The sequence below is a fragment of the Prionailurus viverrinus genome, chromosome B4 (assembly GCF_022837055.1).
Source record: "Prionailurus viverrinus isolate Anna chromosome B4, UM_Priviv_1.0, whole genome shotgun sequence".
Classification (NCBI taxonomy): Eukaryota; Metazoa; Chordata; class Mammalia; order Carnivora; family Felidae; genus Prionailurus; species Prionailurus viverrinus.
The window spans coordinates 124,077,122-124,086,504 of record NC_062567.1 but is presented as its reverse complement, the minus strand read 5'-3'; the positions used below and the strand labels follow the sequence as shown (position 1 = coordinate 124,086,504).

The window sequence follows — 9,383 nt, the reverse complement described above, 5'->3', positions numbered from 1 at the left end:
AGAAAGCCTATGTGACTTGTTCAAGATCATCAACTAATTAATGGCCAGCTGAGATTATTACCCAGTCTCTTCTTAGTCCCATACTCTTTCTACCGCATGATGTTGGAGCCAACCAGAACGTCAGATTCTGACAAGGCTCCCCATTCCTCCTTTCCCCCTTTAGACATAAATACTCTGAAAAAGAATAGGAATGGTAGTATCAGTGAGGGATAGTGTATATAAGGAAAGACCTTAGATTCAGAAAGTCTTGGTTTCTCTTTTTTCTTTTCTTTTATTTATATATATATTTTTGCCTATAGTACCTTTTATTTCCACACGTTTTTTCTTTTTTTAAATGTTTATTTATTTTGAGAGAGAGAGAGAGAGAGAGCAGGAGCAGGGGATGGGATAGGCAGAGAGAGAGAATCCCAAGAAGGCTCTACTCTGCCACTGCAGAGCCTGAAGCAGGGCTTAAACCCATGAACTGTGAGATCATGACCTGAGCTGAAACCAAGAGTCTGGATGCTCAACTGACTGATCCACCCAGGCGCCCCCAGAAACAGTCTTGGTTTTTCATCTAGTTTTATTACTTATTTGTATTTCTGAGTTTTTAGTGTCTTCAGCAGAAAGCAGGCATAAATTATTAATAAATAATGATAATAATAAGCTGCCTCAGAATATTATTATGAGGGTTAATATGCCTGTCACATAGTAGGTGCTCAGTAAGTCATATATATTATTAAATGGTTACTTCTTCTCCATAATAGATTTATTAAAGTACTTACGTGCCATAAAAAACCTTTTGTCTTTGAGGAATGTACAGTTGACAGTACTGACACTTTTATAATAAATCAGTACTTTTATGTATAAATGAAAGTTACACATCCACCCACCATACAGCTGCCTGTTAGAAAAAAAAATCTGTTTTTATTAAATGAACAAATGGCAAACATAAGTCAACTCTACACAAATCAATATTCTCTCTCTCTCCATTCCACAATTTCATTTGGATGCTTGAAAACAATTCTTATGTCTTTAGACATAATATACTTACTTTAAAACTGCCTAAAGTGAAACATAAACACTGTATTTTAAAGAGTACAATAGGCTCTGGAGAATGAGGCAATCCAAGTGAGGGCAGAGAGCTCTATATGCTACATCCTATGCATAGATGATGGACCCTTCAGAGTCGTAATTACCCAAGGCTCCTCTCCACTGATTAAAAAATGACAAATATTTAAAACTTTATAGTGAACAAAGGGTTCTCATGTGTATAATTTTAAATGATCCGAAGAAACCAAAGAAAGGATGCTATACCCTTTTTATGGCAATAGAAGCAGTTACGAAAGACCATCCAGACATTGGTTCATTAGATGACTGAATTTACATTACTGCTGTATTAGTTTGCTAGAGCTGCTATAACAAAGTACCACAAAAAGACTGGCCTAGAACAACAGGAATTTATCATCACATAGTTCTGGAGGCCAGAAATCTGAAATCAAAGTGTTAGCAGGGTCATGCTCCCTCCGAAGGTGCTAGGGAAGGATCTATTCCAGGACACTCTCCTAGTTTTGAATAGCTCTTGGCCTATGGCATCATGACTCCAATCTTCGAGTGGCATTCTCTGTGTGTGTGGGTGTCTCTGTGTCCAAATTTCCCCCTTTTTATAAGGACACTAGTCATATTGGATTAGGGCCCTCCCTAATGACATCATCTTAACTTCGTCATCTGCAAACACCTTATTTCCAAGTAAGTCACATTCACAGGTACGAGGGGTTATATGAATTTTAGAAGGACACAACTCAGCCTGTAACAACTGCCATATCTTCCTCCTTTGGACCTTGTCTGACACATTGGTGGCAGACAGCATTCATTCATTCGCTCATTCATTCAATAAACATTGGAAAGCATGTGTCAGGCTCTATACTGGGTACTGATGATGCAAAAAACAAACTGGACAGACACCCTGTCCTTGAGAAGCCACAGGTTAGAAGAAATTGGGGACACATTATTATGATAATAAATACTATTATTGAACATATACTTCCTACTAGCTATTAAAGTAGGTACTTTCCGTTTAATCTTCACAATAGTATGATAAGTAATGTATCAGAGACACAACTGGGGAGATGGGTATTCATCCGAAATCTGCTCTGGATAACAGGAATATTTTTGCAAATTAGGTAGCAATTCATCTGAGTCTAAAGAGATGTGTAGAAATATATAAGGTAGCTCAAAGGTTGCTGTGGTGAACAGCAAATTCTAAAGAAGAGTATTTTATAAAGGAAAAAAATAGCACATGTAAAGGTTAAGAGACACATCGTAAACTCCACCACGGCTGAGATTTTTTCCTATTTCTTTTCTGTACCTCTAGCACTTTGAACAGTGTCTGGCTCATTCAGTAAACGTTTCATGAACATAAGGGCATCAGATGTGGAAAGGGATGACATGGCCTGATGCTCACCGTTGCTAGAAAGGTAGACAAAGGCCCCTTCATGAAGAGCTTGGTTACCCACACTAAAGGTAAGAAATCAGGGCTAACAGGTTGATGATGCATAGACAGTATTCAGGTATTCCGCCCTGCCCAGTGCTCCTATTCCCCAGAACACGTCCCAGGGTGCCGCACCACGCGGGCCAGAAGAATGGGGGGGGGGGGGGGGGGAGTACGCCAGCTCCACACACTCCAAAGTAGGGTTCTTTGGCCAAAGCTGGATTGGAGCACAAGGTTGGGCTTGAAGTCTAACAGAGCTTCCTACTCTCTTTCTTCCAACTCATCCTGCCCTCACTCCCCGACAGCCTCTCCCGCCGACTCTTGGAGGACACTCAGCTGTTTTCAGGCCTTCCCGGGATCCTACGGGAGGTATCCCAGAGCGCGCTCCGGACCGCCGGCCGCGCCCTCCTTCCCTCTGGAACGCAGCGAGAGCGCACGCGCGCCATCCGAGGCGAGCGCGCGCTCGCGAACTCCCCGCATCCCCGTGCTCATCCGGGTCTCAAGTCGCTTCAGCCAATAGGGGACGCTCACGGCCTCCGGGGGCGGGGCTAAGCCTTCCCTCACATGGGGCCTGTGGTCACCGCGGGCGCTTGTAGGTGACCGGTCGGCGGAGAAAAGGGGAAGAGGCAGGGAGCCTCGCGACTGGGAGAGGGTCGACAGCTTCGAGATCAAGCAGCTGCCGCCCCCTAGAAGCGACTTAATCGCGAGCCGATTCCTCAGTCAGTGCCGCTGTAGTAAACACACTTCAGAAACGTGAGGTGCCGGGGGTCACGTGGGGAGCGCCCTCTCCAATGAGGAGCCGGGGGCGTGGCCGAGGCCGCTGACGCGGCGGTGGCGGCGGAGTCACCCGGGCAGCCTCGGAACCGGTCACCGGCCGGCAACGGTCCAGGGGCCTCGACCGCCACCTCCGAGCTCACTCCTCTTTCCCGGGCCGAGAGACAGCGTGGCCGACTGTGGCTGAATCCCCTCTCGTCCCTCTCGGTGGCTCGCCTTAGGCGGGCCGTTTTCTCCTCAGGGGCCGCCTCGGTGGGGCGAGGTTTCCGTGACGAACCTCCCGGGGCTGCCGGTGCCGGCCGGGGCTGTCGTGGAGGCTCGGGCTCGTGGAACGTGCTCACGCCCCGGGGTCCGAGGCCCTTGAAGCGATGCGCCTCGTCCCGGCGGTTGCGGCGGGCTCTGGCTCGTAAAGGGCGTCACGCCCGGACTCCTCTGACTGGGCAGCCTCCATTCATCTTCCAGCGGCGCCTCCAGCGCCCTTTCCTTCTCCGGTCCCCTCCTCGGACTCATTTTTTCCTTTCCCCCCTCTGCCGCCCTTTCCCCACTCCTTGGGTGTGGCGGTTCCCCTGGAAGCGAAGGTGTGGGTTATGAGCCGGCCCTTCCTTCCTTGAATTTCTCGCTGGGGGAACTGGGCAAGGACCGCCGCCCGCCGCGCCCCCGGGATGGGGGTGAACGCCGTGCACTGGTTCCGAAAGGGGCTCCGGCTTCACGACAACCCGGCCCTGAAGGAGTGCATTCAGGGCGCCGACACCATCCGCTGCGTCTACATCCTCGACCCCTGGTTCGCCGGCTCCTCCAATGTGGGCATCAACAGGTGGCGGTGAGTCGGAATCCCGTGAGAAATGGGTTTCGGTGTTTAATGAATCAGGACTTGACTTGCAGGGGGCAGAATCTGAGAATTTAGACCTGGGGCGGCCGTACTTAGGCTGTTTTAGAATTAAGGGCGTCTTGAGTACTAAATAGAATTGACTTAATAGTTCTCTGGCCGGAGAGTGCTGGCAGCCTGGAACACCCTGGCCCTCCTGTGTGAGTTGCATGCCTCTGCACTAATGGGAACTCTTCCCCTGATTTTACGGGGAATTCTTAGCGGTGGAGGGAAACAAACACCCAGTTCGCAGTGGCCCATGGATTGCTTTTCTTGGCCTCTTTGTGGCATTCGAAAGGATTGCGGCTTTGGGTGTTAACGTGTGTGTGCGTCTAGGTAACTCATAGTGTGAAGAAAATCGTTCAGTACAGGCACCTCCAAATCCACTTTTCTTCCACCTTGACGTTGCCGTAGGAAAAGCAAGGGAAACATTATCTGGTTTCCCTTTGCTCAGCTCTTCCTCTCAACTCCTCCTTGTGGTTGACTAGACAAAGCACAGTTTTTCTTTCTAGGCAAAGTATAAAGCCTTCTAGGGATCAGAGCACTGAAAGAAATCTTAGAGAAGCTTTATAATGTTTCCCTGAAATACCAGGTTAGATGATTGTTAGCCACCCCCCCCCCCCGTGGAAATGAAAGCATTTGTTTAACAGATAGGTTATCGACCACCTACATTATAACAGGCACCGCTTTAAATACCAGGGATATAGCAGTGAATGAAACAGACAGAAATTCTTATCCTTCAGAGCACACGTCCCAGAAATTCACAGGTATAGTATTCGGTGGTGATTAAAGCTGTGGAGAAATATAGAGCAGAGGAAGGGGATAAAGAATACAGTAAGATGGGATTATTGTTGTAGTTTTAAGTATGGTGATCAGGAAGAACTCAGAGAAGGTGGCAGTTGAGCAAAGTGATGAAACAGGTAATTGCAGATATCTAAGGGAAAAGCATTCCAGGCAAGGGGAAAGCAGTGAGGGAGAAGGCCCTGAGGTGGGAAAATGTGGTTAACCTTTGGAAGAAACAGCACAAGAAGCAATATAAATGGATCAGAATAGTGAATGGTGCTACTAGTTGAGGTCAGAGATGTGATAGGGCCAGACTGAGTTGTCAATATTTGTGCTTTCGCTCAAAGCAAAGTGGGAATGATTGCAGGATTATGAGCAGAGAAGTGGCATAATTTAACCTAAATTTTTTTTTTCCTAATGTTTATTTAGTTTGTGAGAGAGAGGGAGACAAAATCTAAAGCAGGCTCTGAGCTGTCAGGACAGAGCCCGATGCAGGGCTCAAACTCACAAACCATGAGATCATGACCTGAGCCAAAGTTGGATGCCCAACTGACTGAGTCACCCAGGTGCCCCAGTTTAACTTAAGTTTGAAAAAATTTCTGTGATCATAGTTCTGAGAACAGACTGAATTGGGGGGGAGAAGGTGGACAAGAGACAGGAGGCTGTTGCATTCATCCAGGTGAGAGACGATAATGACTTGGACCACAGTGACGTTGGATGAGGTAAGAAGTAGTCAAATGCTGAGTATATTTTGAACAGAGAATCTGCAGTATTTCTTGGCAGATTGGATATGTGTTATGAGAGAAAGAGAAGGAATTAGGAATAATTTCAAAATTGTTGGTTTGAGGAACTAGAAGGATAAAGCTGTACTTGACCAAGAAAGTGAAGTCAGTTGCAGAAGCCATTGGAAGGGTGATTGGAGTTCTCTTTTGAACTCGATTTAGTTGGAGATGTGTATTACACCTCCAAATGGAGATGGCAGATCGGCAGTTGGAGATAATCTGGAGCTCAGGATGGATTTACAGGCAGGAGGTATAAATTGGAGAGTCATCAGTTGGTAGATAATATTTAAAGCCATTACTCATCCATCCATTCATTGAACAAATACTTGTCATGCACCTACTATATGTCAGACATTGCTTTACATTCAGGGCTTTTGGCATTAACAAAAATAGCTAAAACATTCTTACCCTGTTGAAGTCACATTCTAGTGGAAACATGAGACTATATGAGAACATTATAGTGAGTGTAGGGGCGCCTGGGTGGCTCACTTGGTTAAGCGTCCGACTTTGGCTCAGGTCATGATCTCACTGTCTGTGAGTTCGAGCCTCATATCCGAACTGCCAGCTCAGAGGTTAGAGCCTACTTTGGATTCTGTGTCTCCCTCTCTCTCTGCCCCTCTCCCTGCTCACACTTTCTCTCTCTCTCTCTCTCTCTCAAAATTAATTAAACATTAAAAAAAATAAAAAAAAAAAGAAAGTGGGTGTAGATTAGAAAACAGAGGAGGTCCAAGGACTGAGCCTTGGGTACTCTAATGTGTAGAAATTGTGGAGTTGTGGAAGAATTTACATAGGAGATTGAGAAGGAATATCTAGTAAGAAAAGCCCAGAAGAGTGTGGTGTCTTAGATGCCAAAGTAAAGAAAGTATTTCAAAGAGTGTGTTTTACCTACGTCAGGTGTTGCTGATAGGTCAAGTAAGATGAGGACTGAAAACTAAAAATTGTATTTAGAATTTATAGCCTTGACTAGGTGTGGTGTAAGTAATGTCAGAGGCAAAGCCTTTCCAAGAGAGGCTGAGAGGTGAGAATTTGGGAGATAACTCATACAGACAGCTCTTTTAGGGAGTTTTGCTGTAACGGGATCAAAAAATGACATGGTGCCTGGATTGGGATGTGAACTCAAGAGACTTTTTGGTGTGCTGATGGGAAAGATACAGCAACTGTATGTAAAAACGCTCATTAGCAGAATTGATTAGTAGATTCTGGGAAAAGATGATAAATGTAATATATTTTAATGTATTAATAATATGTTAATATGGGTCTAAGACCCTTTTCATAACATTGTTAAAGAGGATTAAAAAATTAACGAATGTAAAATGCTTAAAATGTGACTGGTAGTAGTAAGTGCTTGTTTGTTATTTGCTACTAAATTGAAAGCCCTAGGTGAATAGTATCTAATTAAATGTTTGCTGTCAGTTTCTTCTAGATCATTTGATAAGTTTATAAAATCTAGACCGTAAGCTTCTGTAGGATAGGGATTATAGAGGCACCTGGGTGGCTCAGTTGGTTAAGTTTCTGATTTTGGCTCAAGTCATGATCTCTTGATCTCACGTTTTGGTTCGAGGGTTTGAGCCCTGCATTGGGCTCTGTGCTTAAAGCTCAGAGCCATGAGTCTGCTTCTGATTCATTCTCTCTCTCTCTCTCTCTCTCCCTCTCCCTCTCCCTCTCCCTCTCCCTCTCCCTCTCTCTCTCCCTCTCTCTCTCCCTTTCCCTCTCCCTCTCCCTCTCCCTCTCCCTCTCCCTCTCCCTCTCCCTCTCCCTCTCTCCCCCCCTCTCCCCCTCTCCTGCTCACACTCTCTCTCAGAAATAAATGAATAAACATTCTTTAAAAATTGAAAAAAGGATAGGGGTTATATATTGCTTATCTTTGTACACCCAGCAACTCACATTGTCAGGGAGTGACATAAAACTTGTAAGCACAGTAGAATAGTCCCGTATTTTCCTTTTTAAAAGATTTTTTTTAACTACTACATATTGCCCTTTCTAAAAAATGGGTAGAGATGTAAATAATGAATAGAGAGACTTTTGTCTTCTGCTAAAGACTAAGTTATAAAAAGGCAAGGACAGAGTTTTATTTAGTCAGTTCTCATAGCACTGAATTCAGTGCTTTTCATATAGTTGTAGCTCAGTTACTGTTTGTTGAATGAAATGACATCTAGGAGTCAGTAATTTTATACTTAAACAACTTTATGCATTTTCCTACTGACCATAGAATAATGTGCAATCTCCTTAGCTTGGCATTCGGGCTCTCTTGTGGGTTTCTACCTTCTTTCCTTTATGCCATTTCCTTCAGTCAACAGCATTTCTTAGATTTATGGATTTAATGAAGTTTATTTTACCTAAGTAAGTTAACAAAACTACCTTTTAATATTGCCATCATTTTGTTTAAAAAGGATACTTTAATATTTAAAAAGAAAGTTAGAAGGACATTTTTGCAAAATAAAGGACAGTCCTTTGACTTTAATAAATGAAGCTTTATGAAAATTCACTTAGCCTCATCAGTGAAAACATTATCTTGAATATGTCATATTTGGGATTGAATGATTTAAAATATTTCAATTCTGGCTCATTTGGTAGAGCATGTGACTTGATTTCAGGGTTGTGAGTTCAAGCCCCACATTGGGCATGGAGACTACTTAAAAAAAAAAAAGAATAAAATATTCCAATTCCTTCCTTATCTCTTATTAAAATTATACCACATAAACACTTATATATGAATATTCACAGGACTATTATTGTTCATAATTTATAATTTGTAATAGTCAAAGGTGGAAACAACCTAGATGGCCATCTACTGATGAATGGTTAAACAAAATATGGTGTATCTATACAATGGAGTATAATTCAATCATAAAAAGAAATGAAGTACTGATACATGCTACAGCATGGATGAGCCTTAAAAACATTATGCTAAGTGAAGAAGCCAGTCACAAAATTCCACATATTATTTGATTATGTTTATTTGAAATGTCTAAAATAGGCAAATATATAGAGACAAAGTAGATTGGTGGCTTCTTAGGGCTAGGTGGGTTGGGAGAGTTGGGAGGTGGTAGCTAAGGGGCACAGGGTTTCTTTTTGAGGTGATGAAAATGTTCTAGAAGTTGGTGGTTGTACAACTCTTTAAATGTACTAAGAAATCATTGAATTGTACACATAAAAGAATCTATTTACCCCTTTAAGGTCCAGTCCACATAACCACCTTTTCCTTAATATTGTTTATATCACCTTGTCTGGGATGCTTTACAGTCTTGTAACTCTTATGCCATTTTTTGATACTGCTTTCCACATCACCATAGTATTTATTTCTTTAATTTCTAAATGTTATATAGTCCTCATATATTCACTTATTTTTCATTTAACACATTGCAACTCTTCTTCCTGAAGAGAAGGTACCATTTCATTCAATCAAAAATTTATTTTTCATTCATATTTATGGCAGGCATTATTTTGGTACTGGGGATACAACAGTAAGAGAAAGTCCCTGCCCTTGAGGTGCTTCTAGTCTAGGAGGAGAAACAGGCAATAAAACAAATATAATATGTCAGGTTGTAAAAAGTGGAGAGAAATAAAGCAGAATGTGAGAACAGAGACCTAAAGAAAGAGAAGTTTCAAGGCTCTGCAGATATCTGGGGGAAGAGCTGTATTCTCTGCAGTGTCTAGCATAGTTTCTCTTACACCGTAGGCATTTGATAAATAATTTTAAAATTTTCTT

General features: G+C 43.2%; 1 protein-coding gene across 3 annotated transcripts in view; it reads left to right on the top strand.

The window, feature by feature from the left end:
- Window positions 1-3,085: 3,085 nt before the first annotated feature.
- The window catches only part of CRY1 (cryptochrome circadian regulator 1), a 96,578-nt gene continuing 90,280 nt past the window's right edge, over window positions 3,086-9,383 (top strand). For 2 of the 3 annotated variants that reach the window (XM_047865856.1, XM_047865857.1), the window contains exon 1: window positions 3,086-4,064. In XM_047865856.1, the coding sequence (XP_047721812.1) occupies window positions 3,907-4,064 (158 nt within the window). In that variant the 5' untranslated portion in view covers window positions 3,086-3,906. The remainder of the gene's footprint in view (window positions 4,065-9,383) is intronic. The other variant, XM_047865858.1, reaches the window with a different exon arrangement.